General features: G+C 50.0%; 1 protein-coding gene across 1 annotated transcript in view; it reads right to left on the bottom strand.

Moving 5' to 3' along the window:
- Positions 1-21,856, bottom strand: part of Grin2d (glutamate ionotropic receptor NMDA type subunit 2D) — a 40,217-nt gene that overhangs the window by 16,823 nt on the left and 1,538 nt on the right. The window contains 9 exon segments of the mRNA XM_029569390.1: positions 7,446-7,606; positions 8,733-8,962; positions 9,107-9,232; positions 11,361-11,514; positions 12,111-12,279; positions 12,674-12,885; positions 13,197-13,311; positions 17,119-17,738; positions 21,677-21,856. The exon segment at positions 21,677-21,856 is cut by the window's right edge and continues 89 nt beyond it. Coding sequence (XP_029425250.1) covers positions 7,446-7,606; positions 8,733-8,962; positions 9,107-9,232; positions 11,361-11,514; positions 12,111-12,279; positions 12,674-12,885; positions 13,197-13,311; positions 17,119-17,738; positions 21,677-21,856 — 1,967 coding nt within the window.

Here is a 21,856-nt window from a genome sequence, read left to right as displayed (position 1 = left end):
TTGCTTTATTTTTGTTTTTTTGAGATAGGCTCTCACTATGTAGTCCAGGTTGACCTCCAACTTGCTGCAGTCCTTCTGCTTCAGCCTCTTGAGTGCTGGGATGACAGGTGTGTACCACAGCACCCAGCATATAACTCAATTTTAAAAAATAAAAATCTATAAAAGACATGGGATGAAGACTCAAGCTATTTTTACTCAATAAAGGCTAGGAATGTGGCTGACATTTTTGTATGGAGAAAATATAGGTGTTCTTCATTCTTGGGGTCAGGAAGAGGGCAGAGTTTGGATTCATTTTGTGAGACAGGGCAGTTCTGCCTAGCTAGTCCTATTCTTCTGTTGCCATCCCAAAGTCCCTTTCCTCTTCTCTCTTCTTATTCCTCAGCCCTGTGTGCTGGATTACAGGCCATGTCACATGTACCAGTGAGGTTGGGGGTGGGGGCGGGGCTGCTGTGCCCTTAGAGGACCTGGGAATCCCTGGAGCCTCACTAAAGGGAGGGACTAGGGAGATGGTGGTGGGGAGCTGAAGAGATGAGTCAGCTGGCTATCTGGGGAGACTACAGGGTGAGAAAGGGAGGTTGTGGTGTGGCATCCAGAGTGGTCTGATGGCTTCTATTCATGAGGGGGCCTCACACCTGCCTGCTGCTGTGGATGGGGTGGCTCTCAGCTCAGATATGTTATGAGTGTGAAAGGCATATTGGATTTTAAAGACCAAATGTGGGAGAAACTTAAGCAGGTCTCAACCACTAAGCCTTGTTATCCTAGCACTTGAAAGGCCAGGGCAGAAGGATATGAAATCAGGGCCAGCCTGGGCTACATAGGGAGGCCCTGTCCAAAAACATAATAACACAACCAAGGAGGCTAAAGATATGGCTCAGTGGTTAAGAGCACTGGCTACTCTTGCCGAGGACCTGGGTTTGGTTCCCAGAACTCATATGGTGGCTAACAACCATCTGTAACTGCTGTTACAGAGGATCTGACACCTTCTTGTGGTCTCTGTGGGCACTGCGCACACACAGGTACACTTACATGTAGGCAAAACACTCACACATTATAAAAAAATAAACTTAAGCAGATCTCTGTGAGTTCAAGGCCAGCTTGGTTTACATAGCCAGTTCCAGGCCAGCTGGGGCTACAGGGAGACCTTGTCTCAAAAATACCAAAAAAAAAAAAAAAAAAAAATACAACCCACAAGCCTGTTAGTATTGATATGTGTTCATTCTGAATGTCAGCTTCACATGCTTCTTGTCTCTGTGTGGCTGTTAGGTACAGCTGCATTCCTACTGGACAGCACTGGTGGAACCTCCAGTCCCCCCAGTACACATACACTGGGTACTTTGGGGTGTTCCTAGGCTCCAGAGCTGAGAAGACACATTTCAGCTGGTAAGATGGTACAGAAAGTGAATTAAATCAGCAGAGAAAAGCCACAAGCCAGGGTGAGTGAAGTGACGGAATTCTCAAGAAGTGGGTCAGAGTCAAAACCATCTAGATCCCAACAGGGATGGAAGACCCTGGGTGACACCTGTGTATGGGAAAACTAGGGTAGAATGCGGGGGATGATGAAGAGGAAGAAGTTCAAGAGAAAGAGAAGGAGAAAGGGGGAGACAGAGGAGAAGGAAGGAGAGGAGAGGGAGGGAAGAGGAAGTGGAGGGGGAGGAACAGGAGGAGAGGGAAGGGGGAGGAGGAAGGGGAGGAAGAGGGAGAGGAGGAAGAAAGGCAGAGGAGGGGAGGGGAGGAGAGGGAAGGGGAGGAGGAAGGGGAGGAAGAGGGAGAGGAGGAAGAAAGGCAGAGGAGGGGAGGGGAGGAGAGGGAAGGCGAGGAGGAAGGGGAGGAAGAGGGAGAGGAGGAAGAAAGGAAGAGGAGGGGAGGGGAGGAAGAAGAGACAAAAGAGGAGGGGAAGGAAAATAACAGAAGGGATAGAAAGACAGCATTAGATGTGACAGCCACTAGCCAGGTACAGCAATTAAGTACCTGGTATTTGGGAAGTCAAACTAAAGTGAACAATGAGCATAAAAATACGTCTGGGGTCTCCTCAAAGGTAGGACATTTTCTCAGTGTTTGTATTGATCACATGTTGGAATGATAACATTTTGGAGATGTTGGAGTTATAAACACTTGAAATTAATCTCACCTGTTTCTTTCCGTGTGACTCCTACAGCGATCTGCTCTGTTCCAGAAGAAAGGCTGGGAGGGAGTGGGGCAAACCACTGACTTTAAGGAGTGGGGAGAAGGTACTTCAACCCAAACCATGTACTAAGATAACAGATAATTTTGTGGCAGAAGAAAGAGCAATTTAGGAAGGGGGCCATGAAGGCTGGAGTGCTTGGAATAAAGGGAAAGTGGGGTGGGGCTCAGGCCATCTAACCTTAAAGTGGAAAGGAATAGGAGGCTAAGGAAGAAGAGTTCTGAGACAGACCTGTTTCCAGAGCTACTTGATAAACTCAAATTTCTGAACTCAAGTTATGGAGGTGTAAACAAAGGTGCACTAGCTGAACTGAGGTACACCAGGGCCCACAGCAAGCTGCGGTACAGCTCCATTCAAGCTCGGGTCATTTGGTTCTGAACTCACTGCTGTCGGTGTCTCTGGAAACTGACAGAATGGTAGGCCCTGGAGGACTGACACCCCAGGGTCCCAGCATGGAGGCAAACAGCAAGAAAGAATACCAGGCACCTATGCCAGATGCCCAACACCTGAGACACTTCAAAGGGTATCTTCCTTTTTCCTTTGTGAATGTGTGCATGCATGTGTGTGTGCATGCACTCCCACATGTGTATAGAGGCCAGAGGCCAATGTTGGCTGTCTCCCCATTGCTCCCTGCCTTATTCTGTGTCAGTGCCTCTCTCTCTCTCTCTCTCTCTCTCTCTCTCTCTGTTGTATATATTCATGTGTGTGTATATTGTATATATTCGTGTGTGTGTATGTGTGTGCTGTTGTCCATGTGTGCTAGAAGTCAACATTGGGTGTCCCCCTCAACTGTTCTCTACCGTGTGTGTGTGTGTGTAGGTGTGCATCTGTGCACACCCATGGAGGTTAGAGGACACTTGAACTGCTTTACCATTTCTCTACTTTATTCCCTTGTGACAGAGTCTCTCACCGAACTTGGATCTAGGCCAGCAGCTAGCAAACACAGAACTCCTTCCTGTCTCTGCTCCACACAGTGCTGGGGTTACAGGTGTGCACACAGGCACATCCAGCTCTTTATGCCTGGGGATCAGGCTCAGGTCCTCATGCTTACTCAGTAAGCACCTTTACCCACTGAGCCATCTCTCTAGCCTCTTTACTTTACTTTATTTATTTATTTATTTATTTATTTATTTATTTATTGTCTTTTCGAAGCAGGGTCTCCCTGTAAGCCCCAGCTATCCTGGAACTCACTATGTAGACCAGGCTGGCCTTGAACTCACAGAGATCTGCCTGCCTCTGCCTCCCAAGTGCTGGGACTACAAGTGTGCTCCACCATGACCGGCTTTACCTTATTTTTTGAGCTCACCAATTCAGCTACATTGACTGTCCCAGGAACCCTGGGGATCTCCCGGTCTTTACACTGACAGTGCTGGAGTTACAGGCACATGCTGCCTCTCCTAGCTTTTATGTGGGTGTTGAGGATTTGAACCTAGGTCTTTATAGTTGCACAGCAAGTACTTAAGGAGCCATCTCTCCAACCTCCCCACCAAGCCATCTTTTTAAAACATCTGTGTGCTTCCTACTTCCCCTTCTCCAAAATTCCAAGTGAATGGGGACTTAGGCATCTGGCAGAGGGCCTAACACATCAATGCACTCAATGTACACTTGCTCAAAGAACCAATGAATGCATGGTGAAAAAAAGAAGAAAAGAGTGTCCATTTCTGAGCTGTGTTCTGACCTTTGGAAATGGGGGTCCTGTTCTGGGTCCTACTCTTTTTTTTTTTTGGTATTTTTGAGACAGGGTCCCCTTGTAGCCCACACTGGCCTGGAACTCACTATGTAGACCAGGCTGGCCTTGAACTCACAGAGATCCACCTGCCTCTGCCTCCCGAGTGCTGGGACTAAAGGAGTGCGGCACCATACTTGGCTCTGGGTCCTACTCCTGTGTGTACTCCCCCACAGGGAGTAGAGCCCTGGGACCAAGGGTTATACCTATCAGAATACTTCCCTTTCAGTTCTGGGAACTCTGTAACTTGGGAACACCCCCCCCCCCCACACACACACACTTGCTCTAATCCTTGTCAACATGTTAGATGCCAGGAGAGGTCTGTGATTAGGGGCAGTGAACTGAGGAAGGTAGGTGGCCTCAAAGCTAGAAAAGGCAAAGAATCTGCTAGGGGAGAAACAGACCAGTCCTCTCAGCCCTGGGAGAAGGAAGGAACCCTCTAGGTTGCTTCCTAATGAACTTCTTGCCTTTAGGTTGTTCAGAGTTATTGCCAGTTAGTGGCTAACACCATGGCTTTCTAGCTTGAAGTACAAAGTGCCCTGTGGCATAGAGCCCTGGGAGGTTTTCTGGGTGCCTGCCCAGAGCCTTAGAAATACTAGTCATGTTGATAGTGTGTCTAGGGGCAGGGTGAAAGAGAAGGAGGTGTCCCACCAAGGGCCAGGTGATGTGGCCAGAGCACAGCACTGTGGGAGACAAGGCAGAGGTGGCCAGTAAGGGACTGCTGAAGTTCTCAGTCTCAAAGGAGAGGCTTGCAGGCTTACAAGGAGTTGGGAGACAGAATCCATGTGACCACCAGAAAGTGCGAGAGGACAGAGAAGCTGAGATGGAAGAACTTATTGGGTTTAAGGAAAAAACATTTAGCAGCAGGGGCTGGAGAGATGGCTCAGTGGTTAAGAGCACTGGCTGCTCTTGCAGACATGGCAGTTAACAACCATCTATAACTCCAGTTCCAGGGGATCCAAAGCCCACTTTTGTCCTCACTGGCACTGCATGTCATGGGTGCATTTATATACATTCAGGCCTAACACTCCTACACATAAAATAAAAATTGAAAAAAACTACCTCAGCAGGACTCTGGGAGATTGTGAGACTGAATCTCAGTTCAGAACCTCCTCCTCTGGAGCCACATAATCGACTTCCCAGTTTCCTTTACAGCTGAGAGTGGTCACTTGGCAGGTTCTGAGAAATACAAGTCCCTGAGAAACACACACTTTTTCCAATAAGAAGGGAAAGGGTTATGGAGACAAAGCTCTCCAGTCTTTTACCCTTCTTCCTCCACAGCTAGGATGTGCTTCATAGAGGGGCAGTAGCCCTCTTATAATCATGAGGTAATCAAAATGAACATGAAGGTCTACACTACAAGCTTGATAGAAGGGAAACATGTAAGGACTTCAGCTCATTAATGGCATCTTTGAGCTATCATGCTGACCTGGGACTCTTCTTTTTTTGAGACAAGGTCTTTTGGAGCCCCAGCTGACCTGGAACTCACTATGTAGACCAGGCTAGCCTTGAACTTACAAAGATCTTCCTGCCTTGGTCTCCCAAGTGCTGAGATTAAAGGTGTGCATCACCACACCCAACTTGCTTTTCTTTTTTGAGACAGGGCCTCACTCTGTAGCTCAGAATGGCCTCAAACTCTGTTCTTTTGCATCGGTCTCCCAAGTGTTGGGTTGACAGAAATGAGGCATAGCTCCTTGGCCCTGGACTTGTTATCATGAGAGATACAGGAACTTTTGTGTTGAAGCATCTTAACCAACCCAGGAATTACACCTGCTTTGCTGTTGACCATGATTTTCAAGGCCCTGACCTGCTCTTTAAAAAATGTTCAGATGAGTGAATGCTGGTTTTTGCATGCCTACTTTCTAGCTTTACTTCTTATGATGGTTTATGAGGGCTCATGGGTACCTTGGGCTGACCCCATACTGTACCTAAAGCAGAATGACTGGGTTCCCTTTCTCATAGTCCACTTGAGACAGAGAGGTAACTGAGATCCAGCCAGGATGGCTGCTTCAGGAGTGAGCAGAAGGTGGGCCCAGAGGAAGATTCTAGATGACACAGCGGACTCCACACTGTTCCCACTCCCCTGTGTTCCCCTCCACCATTCTCCACTGCATTAGATGTGATGCTTGGGAACAAAAGCTCATGCTTCTCTCCTTAGTCTCTTGCGAGACCTGATGTTCTCTGGGATCACCTGGTGTCCTCTGCCTTCTCACTCTACCCTCCCCTCCCTTCCCCTTCAGCCACTGGCCTTTCAGCTGCCCCTGTACCCTATCCCCTGGCCTCTGTACAACCTCTGCTTGCACAAGGTTCTGAATCCACCCTACAAGCCTTCCCCTGTTCCAGGCCTGTGCTCACAAGTCAGCTTTTCCTAGAAGCCCACTCTAAATGCCCTGGTGACAGTGACCCTGCTTATAAGCCAAACTGACACACTGGAGACAGTAACCCTTCCCAGAAGCCCACCTGACATGACAGTGACCTCAGTGATAGTTTGTGTATTCAGTTCTTTTTCACTTCTAGACCCTCAGTTACTGAGGTTAGGAAAAATATGTCTGGCTATGTCTAGCACAGAGGGGGATAAGAAAAGAAACACGTGCTGAAATACAATAAAGGAGGGGTTAGAGAGCTACTACACTGAGTTTTTCAAAAACTGCATGGGGTTCTGGAGATGGAACCTATAACTTTGGGCACACCAGGCAAACACTCTACCACTGAGCTATAGTCCAGGCCCCACACTCAGCTTTGCCATAACCATGGACTGTACTTTGTGGACTGAATTTAACTTTATCCCTGTGATTTAGGGAACTGACATAACCCCTCCCCCAATCCAAGTATTCATTACAGAGTTCAGAACTAATGATAATGATAAAATAACCCTATAAACAAAGGCCTACAATGTTCTGAGCAATGTTTTGTGTAGATTAACTTAGTTTTTTTTTTTCTTTTTCTTTTTTTTTTTTTTCAAACAGGGTTTCACTATGTGGCCCTTGTTGATCTGGAACTTGCTATGTAGACCAGGCTGGCCTGTAACTCACAGAGATCTGCTTGACTCTTGCTTCCTAAGTGATGGGATTAAAGGTGGTCCCAGACTAAGAGTTCTTATAATGAGTCTGTGATCATTATAAATGGAGATGCTCTTATGATACTCCTTTTTTTTTTTTGGCTTTTTGAGACAGGGTCTCCCTGTAGCCCCAGCTGACCTGGAACTCACTATGTAGACCAGGCTGGCCTTGAACTCACAGAGATCTGCCTGCCTCTGCCTCCCAAGTGCTGGGATTAAAGGCGTGCACCACCAAGCCTGGCCCCATGATCCTCATTTTATAGACAAGAAATAGATTCAGAGAGACTGAGTCAAGTGTCTAAAGTTACAAAGCCAAGAAAAGGCCAACTGGAGGTTTGGCTGTTCCAGCTCAGAACCTGTTAACTACTGAATTCCTGAAAACACAAGGATGGTGCTTCTGGGAACCTCAGTGATGTGCCCCAGGGTGACCCCCACACCCAGCATGCTCTCAGATCCCCACCATCCAAATCTGTGCTGACCCTGCCTTGAGCTGTGTGAGGGCTTCCTCCACTCGTGGCTGGTTGTAGCGCACCATGTAGCTGTGCATGTCCGGGTAGTTACTGCGGATATTCTTCTCTGTGGACCCATTGGGCACTGTCCCAAACTTCAAGGGAGGGTACTGCTCCTGGGGCCGCTGGAACTGGGGCAGAAGAGGGAGTTATTAGGGTGCTCTCCAGGGAACCCTCAAACCAAATGCTCTACCATGGGGATGCCTGCCCTTATTTGCTGGATCCTGGGTAGGAGGCCCTGTGATGGGGCTCTATTTACCTGTTTATTCAGAAATAGCTCTGTCTATTTTAACCACAGATGTAGCCAGAGGGGTGAGCTCTGAGTATGCTGTCTGTATCTTATGTTCACAGAACCACATTCCCCTTATAACACAAAGTGTGAATTTGCTGTTGCTCTACCCTGTTTCACTGAAAACAATGTTTAATGCAACCCATTGCATCTATGTCTCAATCCTCCATGTGTTTATGACAATGGGTTCATCACTGTAGTCTCAGTGTGCTCTAGGGCTACCATCCCTGCACACTCTGTGGATGGGCACCTTGAAGAAAGTGTGCAAAGTAAGGGACTGGGCATTTGGAGGGCTTTGGTGGAATAGTTTTTTCTTTTTCTTTTTCTTTTTTTTTTTTTTTGTCTTTTTGAGACAGGGTCTCCCTGCAGCCCTAGCTGTACTGGAACTCACTATGTAGACCAGGCTGGCCTCGAACTCACAGAGATCCGCCTGCCTCTGCCTCCCAAGTGCTGGGATTAAAGATGTACGGCACCATGCCCAACAGTTTTATGTCTTTTGAATCTAATCAGCAAAATTTTGGGGTTGACTTTGTTGCTGCTCTTGTTTGAGACAGGAACTATATATTCTGGCTGTCCTCGAACTTGTGATCTTCCTGCCTTAGCCTCTAGAGGGCTCGAATTATAGGTGTGCACCACCAGCCCAAGGTTGACTCCTGTATATTTTGGTGTTAAGTATCATTTCTGTATTTCTAGCAATTCATTGCTGATGTATTTTATGCAAGCATGGTCTTCAGTGGATTAGCTATGTCACAAACTCGGCCTTCATTACAGTATGAGAGACACACATAGCTAGAGAATCCTATTTGGCATTACTGCTCTTGGGATACCCTATTTCCCTAGACATGTTTAAATCATTCATCTCCTTCCAGAACCTTCCATCTCTATTGCTTCTGAATTCCTCTTGGGAAGTCTCCCAGGAACCCCTCTGCCCTGGGACATGTGACAAGCCAGCTCTGAGCCCCACTTACCTTGCGATCACTGAGCCCAGACACAGTGTCCACATACTCCTCCTGGATCATGAAGGCAGCCAGGTTGGCTGTATAACTGGCAAGGAAGATGACAGCAAAGAAGGCCCATACCAGCACCATGATCTTGCTGGTGGTGCCCCGTGGGTTCTCCACTGGCACGGAGTTGTTGAACACCAGGGCCCACAGCAGCCAGATGGATTTCCCGATGGTGAAGGTAGAGCCGCCAGGACCTGTAGAGGAGCCAGGACCAGACATGGACCTCACTCCCCTAGGGAGGAGAAAGGACTGCCATTCCTGGCTCTATCCCAGGGCTACTGGGAAATGTAGTTCTATGTGGGGCCATGCAAGAGAGGGCAATGAAGGAGGGGACTCACGCTTGCCCGTGGCCAGGCTGCGGTTGTAGCCTACGGGACTGAGGTACTCAAAGATGAAAACGGTGACGGCCACCACAGTGAGGCACATGACGAACATCATCACCCACACAGCAGGGCTGTAGGGCTCTGGAAACAGGGGAGGTGAGGTCAGCCTCAGTCAAGTAGGGCCTGGGTGACCAGGGGGAACCCAGCTGGAGTCTCCTCCTATTCTATTCCTTCTCCTGGTCTCCACCTCAGGGACAGCCTATTGCCACACAGCCTCCTGGGGGCATTCTTTCTTAAAAAGACCCACTGTGACCATTTCTGTGTTTTCTACTCCCTAATTCTGCCATCTACTAAATGTTTCCTGAGCCCCAGAATTGAATCTCCAACTCCCCATACTTCTCTAAAGGCCCTTCATGCCCAGACCAGAGCCCAGGCTCAATATCTTGGCAGCCCTGCCTATCCAGTCCCAGCAAACACCTGTTTCCATTCCCAGCTCCCTTCCTCCCTCACAGGCCACAGCCTTTGCCCCTGATCCTCACTCCTGTCCCTCAAGCTACTTGAGTCTCTCTTCCCCATCCCTACACCAGCACAAAGCAAGCCTAGTCTCCTCTCTGGGACCATCTCTCTAGTGTCTTGGCCCCAGGGGAAGGGATGTCTCTCCTTCTGGCTTCCCCCTGAGTAGCTTAGCTCAGACTGCCAAGAGCAAGCAGGAGCTGACTTGAACTGCTGGCCTTGGCTCCTTGCACACTTATGTTCCCAGCTCAAGGGATGATGTTTCTACCCAGTGTCTCACAAGGTGGCTTTCTGATCACACCCCAAGTCTATGTTTGTCCAAGCTTCTGCAATTTCCATTCTTTCTGTTTTAGACTGTTGTTATAGCCTCCTTGCCAGCCTCCTGCTTCCACAGAGCTGCCAGTAACTCACACCTGAACATACATCCACATTACCTACTGAAGTCAAGCTATTGCCACCACAGTAAGAATAAAACCCAAACTTCCACAGTGTCCAGAGACCAGCAATAGGTATGTCTCCAGCCTTCTGCCCCCACTTCTCTTATTCCCCCACCCCCAAGCCACATAAGCTGGCCACATGTGTCCCAGCTGGTCCCCATCTCAAATGTTGTCTCCTCCAGCTCCATACAGGGCTGAGTTGCTTCCTCAGATGGACCTCTCCTGTCCACACCAATAACCACCCTGTCCCTCTTCATCTCTTCACTTCAACCTCATTTCTCATGATATCAATGAGGGATCTAGTCTGTATTCCTCTCTTTTTCTACCCGCCCCCACCTGAAGATGGGGAACTCCTAGGAGAAAGAGATTTGTCTGTCTGTCACCACTGTGCTCCAGATTCTGGATTCAATCCCTAGCACTAGAAAACAAAAATCAATCAAACAAACAAAATCCATGTTTTAAAGCTGGGGTGCAGGAATGCAGTCAGTGCTGGTGTAAAGGGGGTGCTTAGACAGGAAGATCACAAGTTGAAGGGGAGTCTGGGCTACTTAGTAAGACCATGTCTTGAAAAAAAACAAAAAACCAGGATGGATGGCTTGAATGCTGTGGCACCAGGATCATCTCACACATACACACTTCGGGGGGGCTGAAACTGTACAATATAGAAGGCGCTCTTTAAAAAGAATACAAATTCTAGCACTCAGGAGGCAGATAGAGAGGCAGGATTGCTGCAAGTTCAAGAACAACCTGAGCTACATAGTAAGAGCATGTCTTAAAAAAAGCAAACAACCAGGATGGAGAGATGGCTCAATGGTTAAGAACACTGGCTGGTCTTGCAGAAGACCGGGGTTCGAATCCCAGCACCCACATGGTAGCTAACAACTATCCGTAATTCCAGTTCCAGGGGATCCAACAGCCTCGTCTGTCCTCCGAGGGCATTGCATGACACAGGTGCACTTACCTACATGCAGGCAATACACGCATACACTTAAAAAATAAATAATAAATAAATAAATAATTTTTTTTAAAAAGCCAACAACGAACCATTGAGAACAAACCCAGGAGCAGGCCTGTGAAAGGCCCTGCACAGGGAAGCTCCTGAGCTCATGCTTGCTGAGCTTCCTGTTCCAATTCCTCCTGCTAGGGAAATTATTTCTCCCAGTTTACACATTAGGAACCTGAAGCTCAGAAGTGATGTCACTTCACTGGAGTCACACACCGGTTACAGGTGATCTCTGGATGGGACCCAGGGCCCATACGGTTGGGGACAGTTGCTCCAGCCTTGTCTATATGTGGCTCCCTGTCCCGGCTTGGCTCACCCAGGAAGGCAGAGGGGGACACAGTGCCATTGCTGCGTGCCACCATGACGCTGATGCCCGTCTCTACAAAGGGGACGGAGAAGTCTACGATCTCCGAACGTTCCTCATTGATGGTGAGAGAGCCGATGGCCATGTCTGCGCGCTGGTAGAACACCTGGGGGTGGGCCGAGGAGTTGGCAAGGAAAGCAGCTCAGGGGTTAGAGACACGCAGCGGGCAGAGCCTGACCCCAGGAGGAGACAGTGACCATGTGGAAGACAAGCTAGGAGGTCTGGTGGGTGAATGAGGAGGGGAGCAGAGGGACAGGGGAAGTGCGGGAGAGAGAACTGGAGCAGGAGCAGAGAGGTGGCCTCGGCGCCACCTGTGATCCACCTCAGTTTCCCCAAGGCCTGAGGATCCATCCTCCTCCTGGTGGGCTATGCTCCCAGCCCCGCCCCTCCCCAGGAGGGCCACCTCTGAGTCCCGCCCCTCTCCAGGAGGGCCACCTCCTGTTCCTGTCTCTGTCATCCTCAAAGGTCCCTTCTAACTCCGCTTCCCCTACCCACTCTTGCAGGTCTCTTGCCCTGCCGCAAGCTTTTTTGCAGTGGCCCTCAAAAGCCCTTGCCTGTGACCTCCCCGTAGGCCCCGCCCTTACTGAGCCCCGCAGTTTCCTTTGGCCACACCCCTTGCACCAGAAATAACTCCCCCGGACCCGCCCCCTCGGATCCTCGGATTCCTCTCCCACAGTTAGCTTTCTGTCCCACCGGCCTCACCTCCCCGATCATGCCGTTCCAGACGCCATCAATCTTCTTGCCATGCTTGCCGTTGGTGACCAGGTAGAGATCATAGCTGAAGCCGATGGTATGAGCCAGCCTCTTCAGAATGTCGATGCAGAAGCCTTTGCAGCACCGCTTCTCTGGGCGGGGGGCGTCAGGTGGGGGGCTGCGGGGAGCGACCAGGCTTGGAGAGGTTGGGGACCCTGGTTAGGCTCTCCCATGAGGTGAGGGTTAAGCAGCAGCTAAAACTATGGATAGCGCTGTCTGGGGAGATTGAGGTTTAAGAATTTCTTGGAATGCTGGGCCTGGCGGCTGGCACACGCCTTTAATCCCAGCACTCCGGAGGTAGAAACAGGCTTATCTCTGTGAGATCGAGGCCAGCCTGGTCTATATGGAGAGTTCCAGGCCAGCTGGGCTACAGGGAGACCCTGTCTCAAATAAACAACAAAATTCTTGACTTCCCCCAGGTTACCAAGCTCAAGGGCTGAGGGGGCTGGGTCCGAATGAGCTTCAGGGGAAGAGAATTTTGAGGTTGGAACTCCAGGATCCGGGATTGTCACCTGTGGGTACGGTTGAGCTGGCTCCGGCAGGGTACTGAGTCTCTGATGCAGGTGCCACTAATGGGGTCTGCCGGCTCCACAATGACAAAGGGTCTCTCCTCCAGTGTGGCCACAGTGAGGTGCTGCGTGTCATCTACTGGTTGCAGGAAACGGCCATAGCGGGACCATAGTGGGTACTTGAGGCGGAGGGTCTGCTGCTCCCAGCTGCCCACCTTGTCCAAAAAGAAGAACAGTCAGGCTTTCTGGAGATATTTCAGGGCGTCCTGGTCTCCCCACCTCTCCTCCCTCAAGACCCCAGGAGTGTAGGAATGTTAGGCCCCATCTCCCTCTAGAGCCCAGCTGCCTTGCTCCTTCCTCCTTCAGATCCAGGAGCCTGGGCCCTCAGTCCTTTTCCTAGGACCTAGGAGTCCAGACCTTGGTTCTCCTCCCTCTGACCCAGGGGTCCAGACCCTGGCCCTCCTCCTGAAGACCTAGGGATGCAGGTGCTCTCTCAAGGGTGCCTGGGATCTGGTCGGTTACTCACCACTTCCCACGTCCTGTCTCTGGTGAGGGAGATGACCACCAGTGAGGGGTTCACCAGAAAGCCATCCTCATTGAAGGAATAGTCTCGGTTATCCCAGGTGATGTTCATGAAGTACCTGCCCAGGAGAAAGGGCAGGGCCTCCTGAGTACCTGGATTGGGTCCCTTGGTTGCTGAGGGCTGAGCCTCCTTTCTGTTGACCAGCCCTGGCTTTCTCTGAGTTCTCTACTTAGCTGCCAGCACCTCCAGGACCAGGTCCTAGCCTTTCAGCTTGGTATGGACACCTTGGAGTTCCTGTATGCTGTGGTCTCACCTGCACCTGAAGCCCCATCTCCCATGGATTCCTACCTGAAAACCCTCATTCTCTAAGCGCACTGAACACAATTCCCCTCAAAACATGGGATGCGTTTCCTGTCTCTAGGCCTTTGTAAGGGCTCTGCTCTTCCACACTTTCACCCTGACCAACTCATACTGATAGGTTGTAAGGATTCAGTTCAAATGTCCCTTCTCTTGAAAAGAGGTTCCCTGGGGGGGAGGTCTCTGGGTTCCCAAATATCTTCACTGTACTCTGGCAGGCGCTCACATTACCTCTCTAGTCAGCTGAATTCTCAGCTTCTCCCTCTATCCAGGACACCAGCCCTGAAGTCCCATTTTTCTTTCCCTACTCCTCCTCCATCTCCACAGTCCTCCTGGACGCACCCCTAAACCTCCTGCCTGACCTAGTCTGTATCCCACCCCAGAGAATTTTTTTCTATACTAAAAGCTGACTTCATGCCTCTGTTCCTCTCAGGATCTGTCTTTGGCTCCCAGAGACCTGGAACAGAATCCAAGCTTCCCAGTTGAACACATAAGGCAAAGACTTGGCTGTAACCCACCTTCCTGGGCTCATCACCCCAACCCCTTATCTGCTCTGTTCTATGGAGGTTCCATGTCTGCCTGTGTTGTTCTCTTGGGTCTTTCTATATGCTATGCCCCTGCCTGAAATGAATGTTCTCCATTTCTGATGAATTTGTTGGTTACCCTCAAACTGAAGCTGATTCTCTTCCCCTGGCCTATAGGCCCTGCCTGTGTGTTCCCTCATTACTCCTTTCTCCTTTGGGCTACCATACTCCAGCCACACAGACAGCTGCAGCCTCAGGGCCTGGACACCTTGCTCTTCCCTTAGATCATCCAGTGCTTAGTTCCATCTACATTGTTTTTTAATGATCTTTTAAAAATTCTGTTTATTGGAGCTGGGCGTGGTGGCATATGCCTTTAATCCCAGCACTCTGGAGGCAGAGGCACGTGGATCTCTATGAGATTGAGGACAGCCTGATCTCCATAGTGAGTTCCAGGCCAGGTAGGGCTACAGGGAGACCCTGTCTCCAAAAGACCAATATATATATATATATATATTGTGCGTCTGAGTATGTGTGTGCACCCATGTGAGTATGTGTGTGTACCCATGGAGGCCAGAAGAAGGCATGGAAATCCCCTGCAGCTGGAGTTACAGGTGGTTGTGAGCTGCCTAAAGTGGAGGCTCAGAATTTAATGTGGGTCCTCTGCAGGAGCAGCCATTGCTCTTAACCTCTTAACTGCTGAGGCATCTCTCCAGCCCCACACTTATATTATTTTAATCTCTAGTTTTTTACCTAACTGATATTATCTAACCCCTTAGGCTTTTGGTCTCACATTCTCCCATTTTATTTTCCTCTCAGAATCTGCCACTTGTGAATGGGTCTTTTTTTTTTTTTTGTTGTTGTTCCTTTTCCCTCATTAGACTGCTAGTCCTGTGAGAGCAGGGAACTTGATTCTTGTGTCTAAAGCAGTGCTTGGCACATAGATTCTCAGCAAAGGGCTTTTCAGTGGATGGATGCTTGGCTAGCAGTTCAACTTTAGGGTTCCCTCCTCCCTGACAATGTAGCTGACCCCCTGATTGTGCAGACTGACTTGTAAGGCTGATTGTAGCCAACCAGTCTCCTCCTGGGATAATGTTTTAGTGAGATGTGGAGGGTATGAAAGTATGAGCAAGGAGAAATTCTGGATTAAGACCTAACAGCTACTGGGAGAGGCAAGCCTGAGAGAGAGGAGCAGATTGAGAAAGACAGACCCAGAAAATGAAAGAGTAGCTGGCCCTAGGCTTGACCTCAGTTCCTGAAGTCTGTTCTATGCATGTTTATCTTTCCAATAAACCCCCTTTCTCCTGGGAAAGCTTAAATGAGACTGCTTTTTGCAACCTGACTTGGGCAAGACTCCTCCCCTGCGTTCCCCAAGGCTGCTGTCATCTCCATTACTGGAGCTTCACACTGTGTGACCATTATTCCCATCCCTGCCTACAAGCTCTTCAGGCCCTGGTGGTTTTTGAAGAAGTTTGTAGTCTTATTCATCCCTATATTTCCAGTGCCCAGTTTGAGCCCTAGTTCCTAGTGGGCACTCAGTATTTATGAACACGGTGCTTTGCTCACCTTGTTCTGGGATCCTGATTCCCAAGTCAGTTCTCCATTCTCCTCCTATAGGCCTTCTTCCCCACCCATTACTTCCTTCCAAACTCAGTGGGGTTCGGGATTAATGGCCTTCCTTCTGCTGTTCTGTCACCACACTCAATGGTTTCCCCACTCCCAAAGTTTCCCGTGGCGGAGATGCCGTCACACTCAGCACTCTTCTAACATCACAGCATGTACACTGGCCCCATGGCCACCCAGCAAGAGTGGATATTCCAAGCCTTCTTTGTAGCCAACCTAGGCCACATGCAGCAGTGGTGTTCAAATATGTAACAGCACAGCACAGGCACTATCTAATCAGAATGGATGCCTAGTCAACCAGAATAGATGTTTAGCTAATTGGAATGGATGTGCCATAAACAACCTGTATGTCGGTTCTGATCATGTGACAAGGTTTTTACTAATAAGATGTGAGACCTATGCCTTCCACTTCACTTAAAAGGAAACTGCAAGACTGGGCATGGTGGTGCACGTCTTTAATTCCAGTGCTCGGGAGGCAGAAGCAGGAGGATCTCTGTGAGTTCAAAGCCAGCGTGGTCTACATAGTGAGTTCCAGGACAGCTGGGGCTACAGGGAGACCCTGTCTCAAAAAGACCAAAAAAAAAAAAAGAAAACAAAAACGGAAATTGCTTGTTCTCTGCTACCTTTCTACCACTCAGGACAGATCCATTCTGCTGTGCCTACAACCCAGCTGCTACTGTGCAAAGATACCCCAACACTGAGATGGGCAGGTCCTGGGTGCCTAAATTACCACCTGAAGCCTAGTCCTTTGACAAACTGTACTGCTGGACTTGCATCTCTGGAATTATGTGACAAGGGAACAAACTCCTGCCTTGTATGGATCACTTTATCACTGGGTCTTTTTATTACTGAGGTTTAGCTCACTGTTTTATTCAGTGTAAGATGCTACCGATTGTCAGTATTTTTACTTACAAAACAAACTCAGAAACACTGCCAATTAAACCATGGTACTTCATCGATTATAAGACATATCTTGATTTCAAAGACATTAAAATATAAACAATGGATATTTTGTTTTGAGAAGTCTTGCTTTGATAGTCTCAGGCTGGCCTGGAACTCAGTCCTCCCTGCCTTGGCCTCCTGAGTAATGAGATGACAGATGTGAACCACCACACTGTGCTAAAGTTATACAACTTTTTTGTTTTGTTTTTTTCAGACAGGGTCTCATGCAGTCCAAGTTGCCCTTGAACTTGATTTATAGCAAAAGATGACCTTGAACTCCTGATCCTCCTGTACTCTGAAGTGTTGTTATTATAGTCTTTCACCACCATGCCCAGTCTTCATGAAATACAGTAACATACTCTGTATATAGATGATTTCTAAATTACCTGATATAACCCAGTTTTATAGTAAAGAAAATGGGGGTGGGGGGGCAGACCCAGGCCACTCAATAGTGAGTATTCCAGGTATTCCAGCCCTATCACCTGTGCAGACTCTCCCCGCGGTGGGTGCGGTTCTGGGCACGGCAGTCATGGCCCAGCTCCGGCAGGAAGCCGTAGTCTCGCAGCAGGGCCTGGGCACCTCTGGCCACCACCGCCACACCAGCGGCCACTCGCCGTGCCAAGTCGTCACGCCAGCCAGCCGAGCGCACTGCAAACAGCCCGACAGGCAGCGGGGCGCCTCCTGGCAGAAGAAGGGGCTCCCCAGGGGCCCCAGAGCCCCCGCCTCCAGCCAGCTGGGGTCCCACCATGAACCAAACGTAGCCAGGCCCAGTGAGGCCGGCTTCCTCCGCTGCCCGGAATACAGGCTCTGCTTCCTCTCGGGCACAGAAGAGCAGGCGGATCTGCGCGCTGACGCTCCGGAGCTGTGCGCCCAGCACCGCCTCACCCGCCCCGGGGTCCAGCGTCAGTGCCCCGCGATGCTCCCAGCCCACCAGGCTGCCATCAGTCAGCACCTCGATGTAGGACAGGAAGGACCGGTGGCCAGGGGCACGTGTGGTCACCGCCACAAAGGATGTCCAGTCGTACTCTTCCAGCACCTCAAAGATGACCTGTAGCTGCTGCTCTGTGGAGGAGCCGAGCTGCAGGAAGGTGGAGCCCTTCTCCTGCGGGAGATAGGGAGGACCCGATAATCACAGCTGCCTGGACCTCAGGTCACATAGCTTTCACTATGGCTGTACACCTGGCCTGGTTCCATCTTCTCCAGCGGTACTGGCTTCATCTAGTTTAGGGTTAGTCATATGACTGACCTCTTACAGACCCACCTAAAAAACTCCCCCTGAGCCTTATTCTGCGCTCTGTCTGAGGGCAGCTGTAGAGGCCCAACAAAAGACTAGGAAGCCCACAGAACCACAGGAGGGAGGAAGCCTGTGCTGGTCAGTATAAGGATATCAGCATAAGAGATAGCCACCTCCACTTAAGACTCGCTATTTGGAGTCTATACGAATGAGAAACAGCTTACTGGAGTGAGCGGTTGAGGTTTGAGGGTTTATTTGTGGCAGGAGGTGACATAACCATTGTGAATTCAACATCTGCTAAGGGGACTACAGTTCCCAGTGTCCACTGAGGGACTGTGGCCACACTTGCAGGGAGAGAGACTACAACTCCCAGCATGCAAAGTCCCAAGTGGAATGGACTTTCCCTTTGATTTCCCTCCTGCCTTCTTGTTCCCAGTTTCTGTCTCCCTTGCTAGCCCTTGTTCCTCAGTCAGAACCTTAAGTAAATGTAGGTGTTCTCTTTTCTTCTCTGTCACATAGACTCTGGCCCTATCCAATACAGTAGCCACTAGCCATATGTAGCTATTCAAATTTAAATTAAATCAAACTGAAAAATGTAGATCCCCTTCTGTGCTCAGCCAGTGTCACCTGCTCAACAGCCACCTGTAGCTGGCAAATGCCTGCTTGATGAAGCAGTCCATTTTCATCACTGCAGGAAGTTCTGTGGCATATGCTGCAGACTCTTAGCTTCAGTGTCAGTCACTCTTGTGAGCTCCAGACAAACCTATCCCACTTTCTAGCCACCACCCCCTGCCCCATCTCAGAACCAGCATGTCAAAAGCAAAATTCTTAGGGGCTGGAGAGATGGCTCAGTGGTTAAGAGCTCGGGCTGCTTTTGCAGAGGACCTGGGTTCCATTCCCAGCACCCACATGGTGGCTAACTGTCTAACTCCAGTTCCAGGGAATCTGACACCCTCTTCTGACCTCTGTGGGCATTGCACAACACAGGTGAACTTAGATACGTGTAGGCAATACACTCATACATATAAAATAAAAATAATAAAATATTTTTTTAAAGTAGAATTCTTGATCCTTCATAACCCTCCCCTCTTTCTACCCCCAAACTAGAACTATTCATTCTCTCATATTCATCGCCCCCTGACCAGGGTCTCATATATCCTAGGCTGGTCTTAAATTTATATTGAAGATGACCTTGAACTTCTGCTCCTTTTGTCTCCATTTCCTAAGTTCTGGGATTACAGGTAAGCCTCATCACATCCAGTTTATATGGTGCTGGAGATGGAACCTAGGGTCTCATTTATGCTAGGCAAGCACTCTACCAACTGAGGTACAGCCTCAGCCCTATCCTTCCCGTTTCCCTCACACATCTTGGGCACTGTGTTCAAACCTAACCCCGGTTCTTTTCTTTCTTTCTTTCTTTTTTTTTTTTTTGGTCTTTTTGAGACAGGGTCTCCCTGTAGCCCCAGCTGTCCTGGAACTCACTGTGTAGACCCGGCAGGTCTTGAATTCACAGAGATTCGCCTGCCTCTGCCTCCCAAGTGCTGGGATTACAGGCATGCATCACCACCCTGGCTTCGGTTATTTTCTTTTCTCTGATGACAGAACCCTGGCTCTCCTTGCCATCCACATTCTTTCTCCCTTAGACATCTGGCTCTCGAGCACATTTTTGCTCCCATTCTCATGTCTCCAAACAGAAACCAAAGCGATCATTTTAGAATATTAATTGGATCACATCTCTTCTCAATTGAAAACCTTCCAATGACTCTACTTAAGAATCAAAGCCAAAGTCCTCACCATTGCCCAAGCACAAGGCCCTGCATAAACCAGCCAAACCCCTAGTGCCTGTCTGAGCTCATCTTCTGTCATTCATGGCCCTCTGTCTACTCCAGCCACCCCACCTTGTTTTTCCTCACACACATCACACTCCTTCCAAACTTTGTCCTCCGTAATTGTCTCTCCTGGGGACACACTAGAGCTCCTCCATACCCTCATCATCCCTCAGGGCCAGCTCGGAGGCCACCTCCCCAGGGAGGCTTCTCCTGCCATCTTCTGGAGACTTGGCATCAGTCATTACTGATTTTCCTTAGGGCAGATTTCACTATCTGATACCTGCTTAATTTGTTTCTTTCATTAGAGTACAAATTCCATAGTATGGGACCTTGCCCCTCTCAATTAAACCTGAACCTAAACTGGTCCCGGCACAGACTCAACCCTCTACAAGCCTTTCTGCAACTCAATGCAACTTTGTCCCTTGGCACATGCTGGTGGTTGAGTACAGGACAGCTGTCTTGAGAAGAGGGGGTTTTGTAGCCTGCATGAGATCCTTGCTCCTCAGCAAGGGGTGGTGTGCTGAAGGGAACACACCCTGATATTCATTGTAGTACAGATGGAGCTGTGAGGACCACACTTTCTCCCACTCAGGGATATTGAGGGGACTACATATCCTTGAAGGCAATGGGCTGCACAGGGAATGGATCACAGTGTTCAGTGGGTCACACTCAGCAGTAAAGGAGGCAAAAAGAACCACATGTGTGCCAGTGTTCCATGGGGGTGTCAGCCAGGACCACAAATCTCCCTTTGAATCTCAGGACAGTGAAGTCAAGAACAAGGCAGCTGGACAGAGCTCTTCCCAGAATGCCTTGGACTGACTTGAGAGTCCCAGCCTGCAATAGATCCAGGCACAGTGACACAGGCTGTCCCAGCAGGGAGCTGGCTGGTTTAGGTTTCACTTTACTCAGATGGCTCCATTCTCCAGCCAGTCCCACCTCTCTGTTTCACTGGCTCTACCTCCAACACGCCTGATCCCTTCTCAGCCTCCACCTCTTGGCCTATGCTTTCTCAGTCTGCAGACTAGGCTGGTCCATTTCTTTGGTACCAAAAGTCCGTTACAACCCACTGCCCTCACCCACCCCCAGGGGCTGGGGGTGAGCCGTCTTCAGGCTAGTCTTTCTTCCCTCCTTTGTAGGCTTCTGGCTTTCCAGAGCTGGGCCCGCTCCTTCCTGGGCCTAGTTGAGGATCCTGATTTCCATACCTTTATAGCATGACATGCTCCTCTCAAACCCTACTCCAAGGCCTACTTCTGCCCTAGAGCACACCTTTTCATTACAGTGCTTAGGTCCTCCCTTCCTAAAGCCCTCCCCATTAAATTCCCTTTTCCCTTCCTAGAGCTCTAGCTCTGTCCTTGAGCCTGGTCCTGTCCTTCATCCATCCACCTCTGGAACATATAGCTGTTGCTCTCCTTCCTAGATCAAGTTCCGCCCTCCAGCTGAGCTCCTCACACCTGATACCCTTTTCTCTTGGTTCCTGTCTTCCTGGACATCACTTCCTCACTAAACTCCACCTCTGTCTGAACCCCATTCCTTTCCAACTGATCCCTCTTCTCCTTCGTTTCTGATCCTGCTTCCACTCCTTCAACTCTCTCTCTTCCTGCCACTCCCCTTTCCCTCAATCCCTCACTTGTGACACATATCCTCTTCCCTTATTGTTGAGCTGACCTTTCCTGCAGGTGATCCCCTGGAAGGCCCTGTGCATTCTATAGAGCACACCTCTCCAAGTCGGCCCCTTCTCTACAGACTCCCACCACCAAGGAGGAAATTGATCTATTAGACGGGCCCTGCCCCTCGGAGCTGTCGCGGCCCCGCCAAGGCCGGTCCCTAGACGAATGGCTCTGCTCCCCAAAACACGCCCCCAAGTGCCAGAGGCCCCGCTCCTCAAAGGCTCACCCGCCAGCGGCCTTCGACGATGACCCGCCCCAGGTCATCAGACCACGCCCTCCCTTCGAGCCCCGCCCCCGAGGCCGCGCGCACCTTGGGCGTGAGCACGAGCGCGGCGCCGCCGTGCACGGCCACGATGGGCAGCGAGGTCTGCGCCGACAGGAAGTCAAGGATGGGCGCGACGGCGGGCGCGCGCGAGTCGTCCTCGAAGACCACGCCGTGCACGCGCAGCCCCGACAGCAAGTCGCAGAGCTGCAGCACGAGGCTGCGCGG

This window comes from Nannospalax galili, unplaced genomic scaffold, assembly GCF_000622305.1.
Source record: "Nannospalax galili isolate Female #2095 unplaced genomic scaffold, S.galili_v1.0 scaffold960, whole genome shotgun sequence".
Lineage (NCBI taxonomy): Eukaryota > Metazoa > Chordata > Mammalia > Rodentia > Spalacidae > Nannospalax > Nannospalax galili.
The sequence above is the reverse complement of the archived record's forward strand: the minus strand, read 5'-3'. Positions and strand labels throughout refer to the sequence as shown.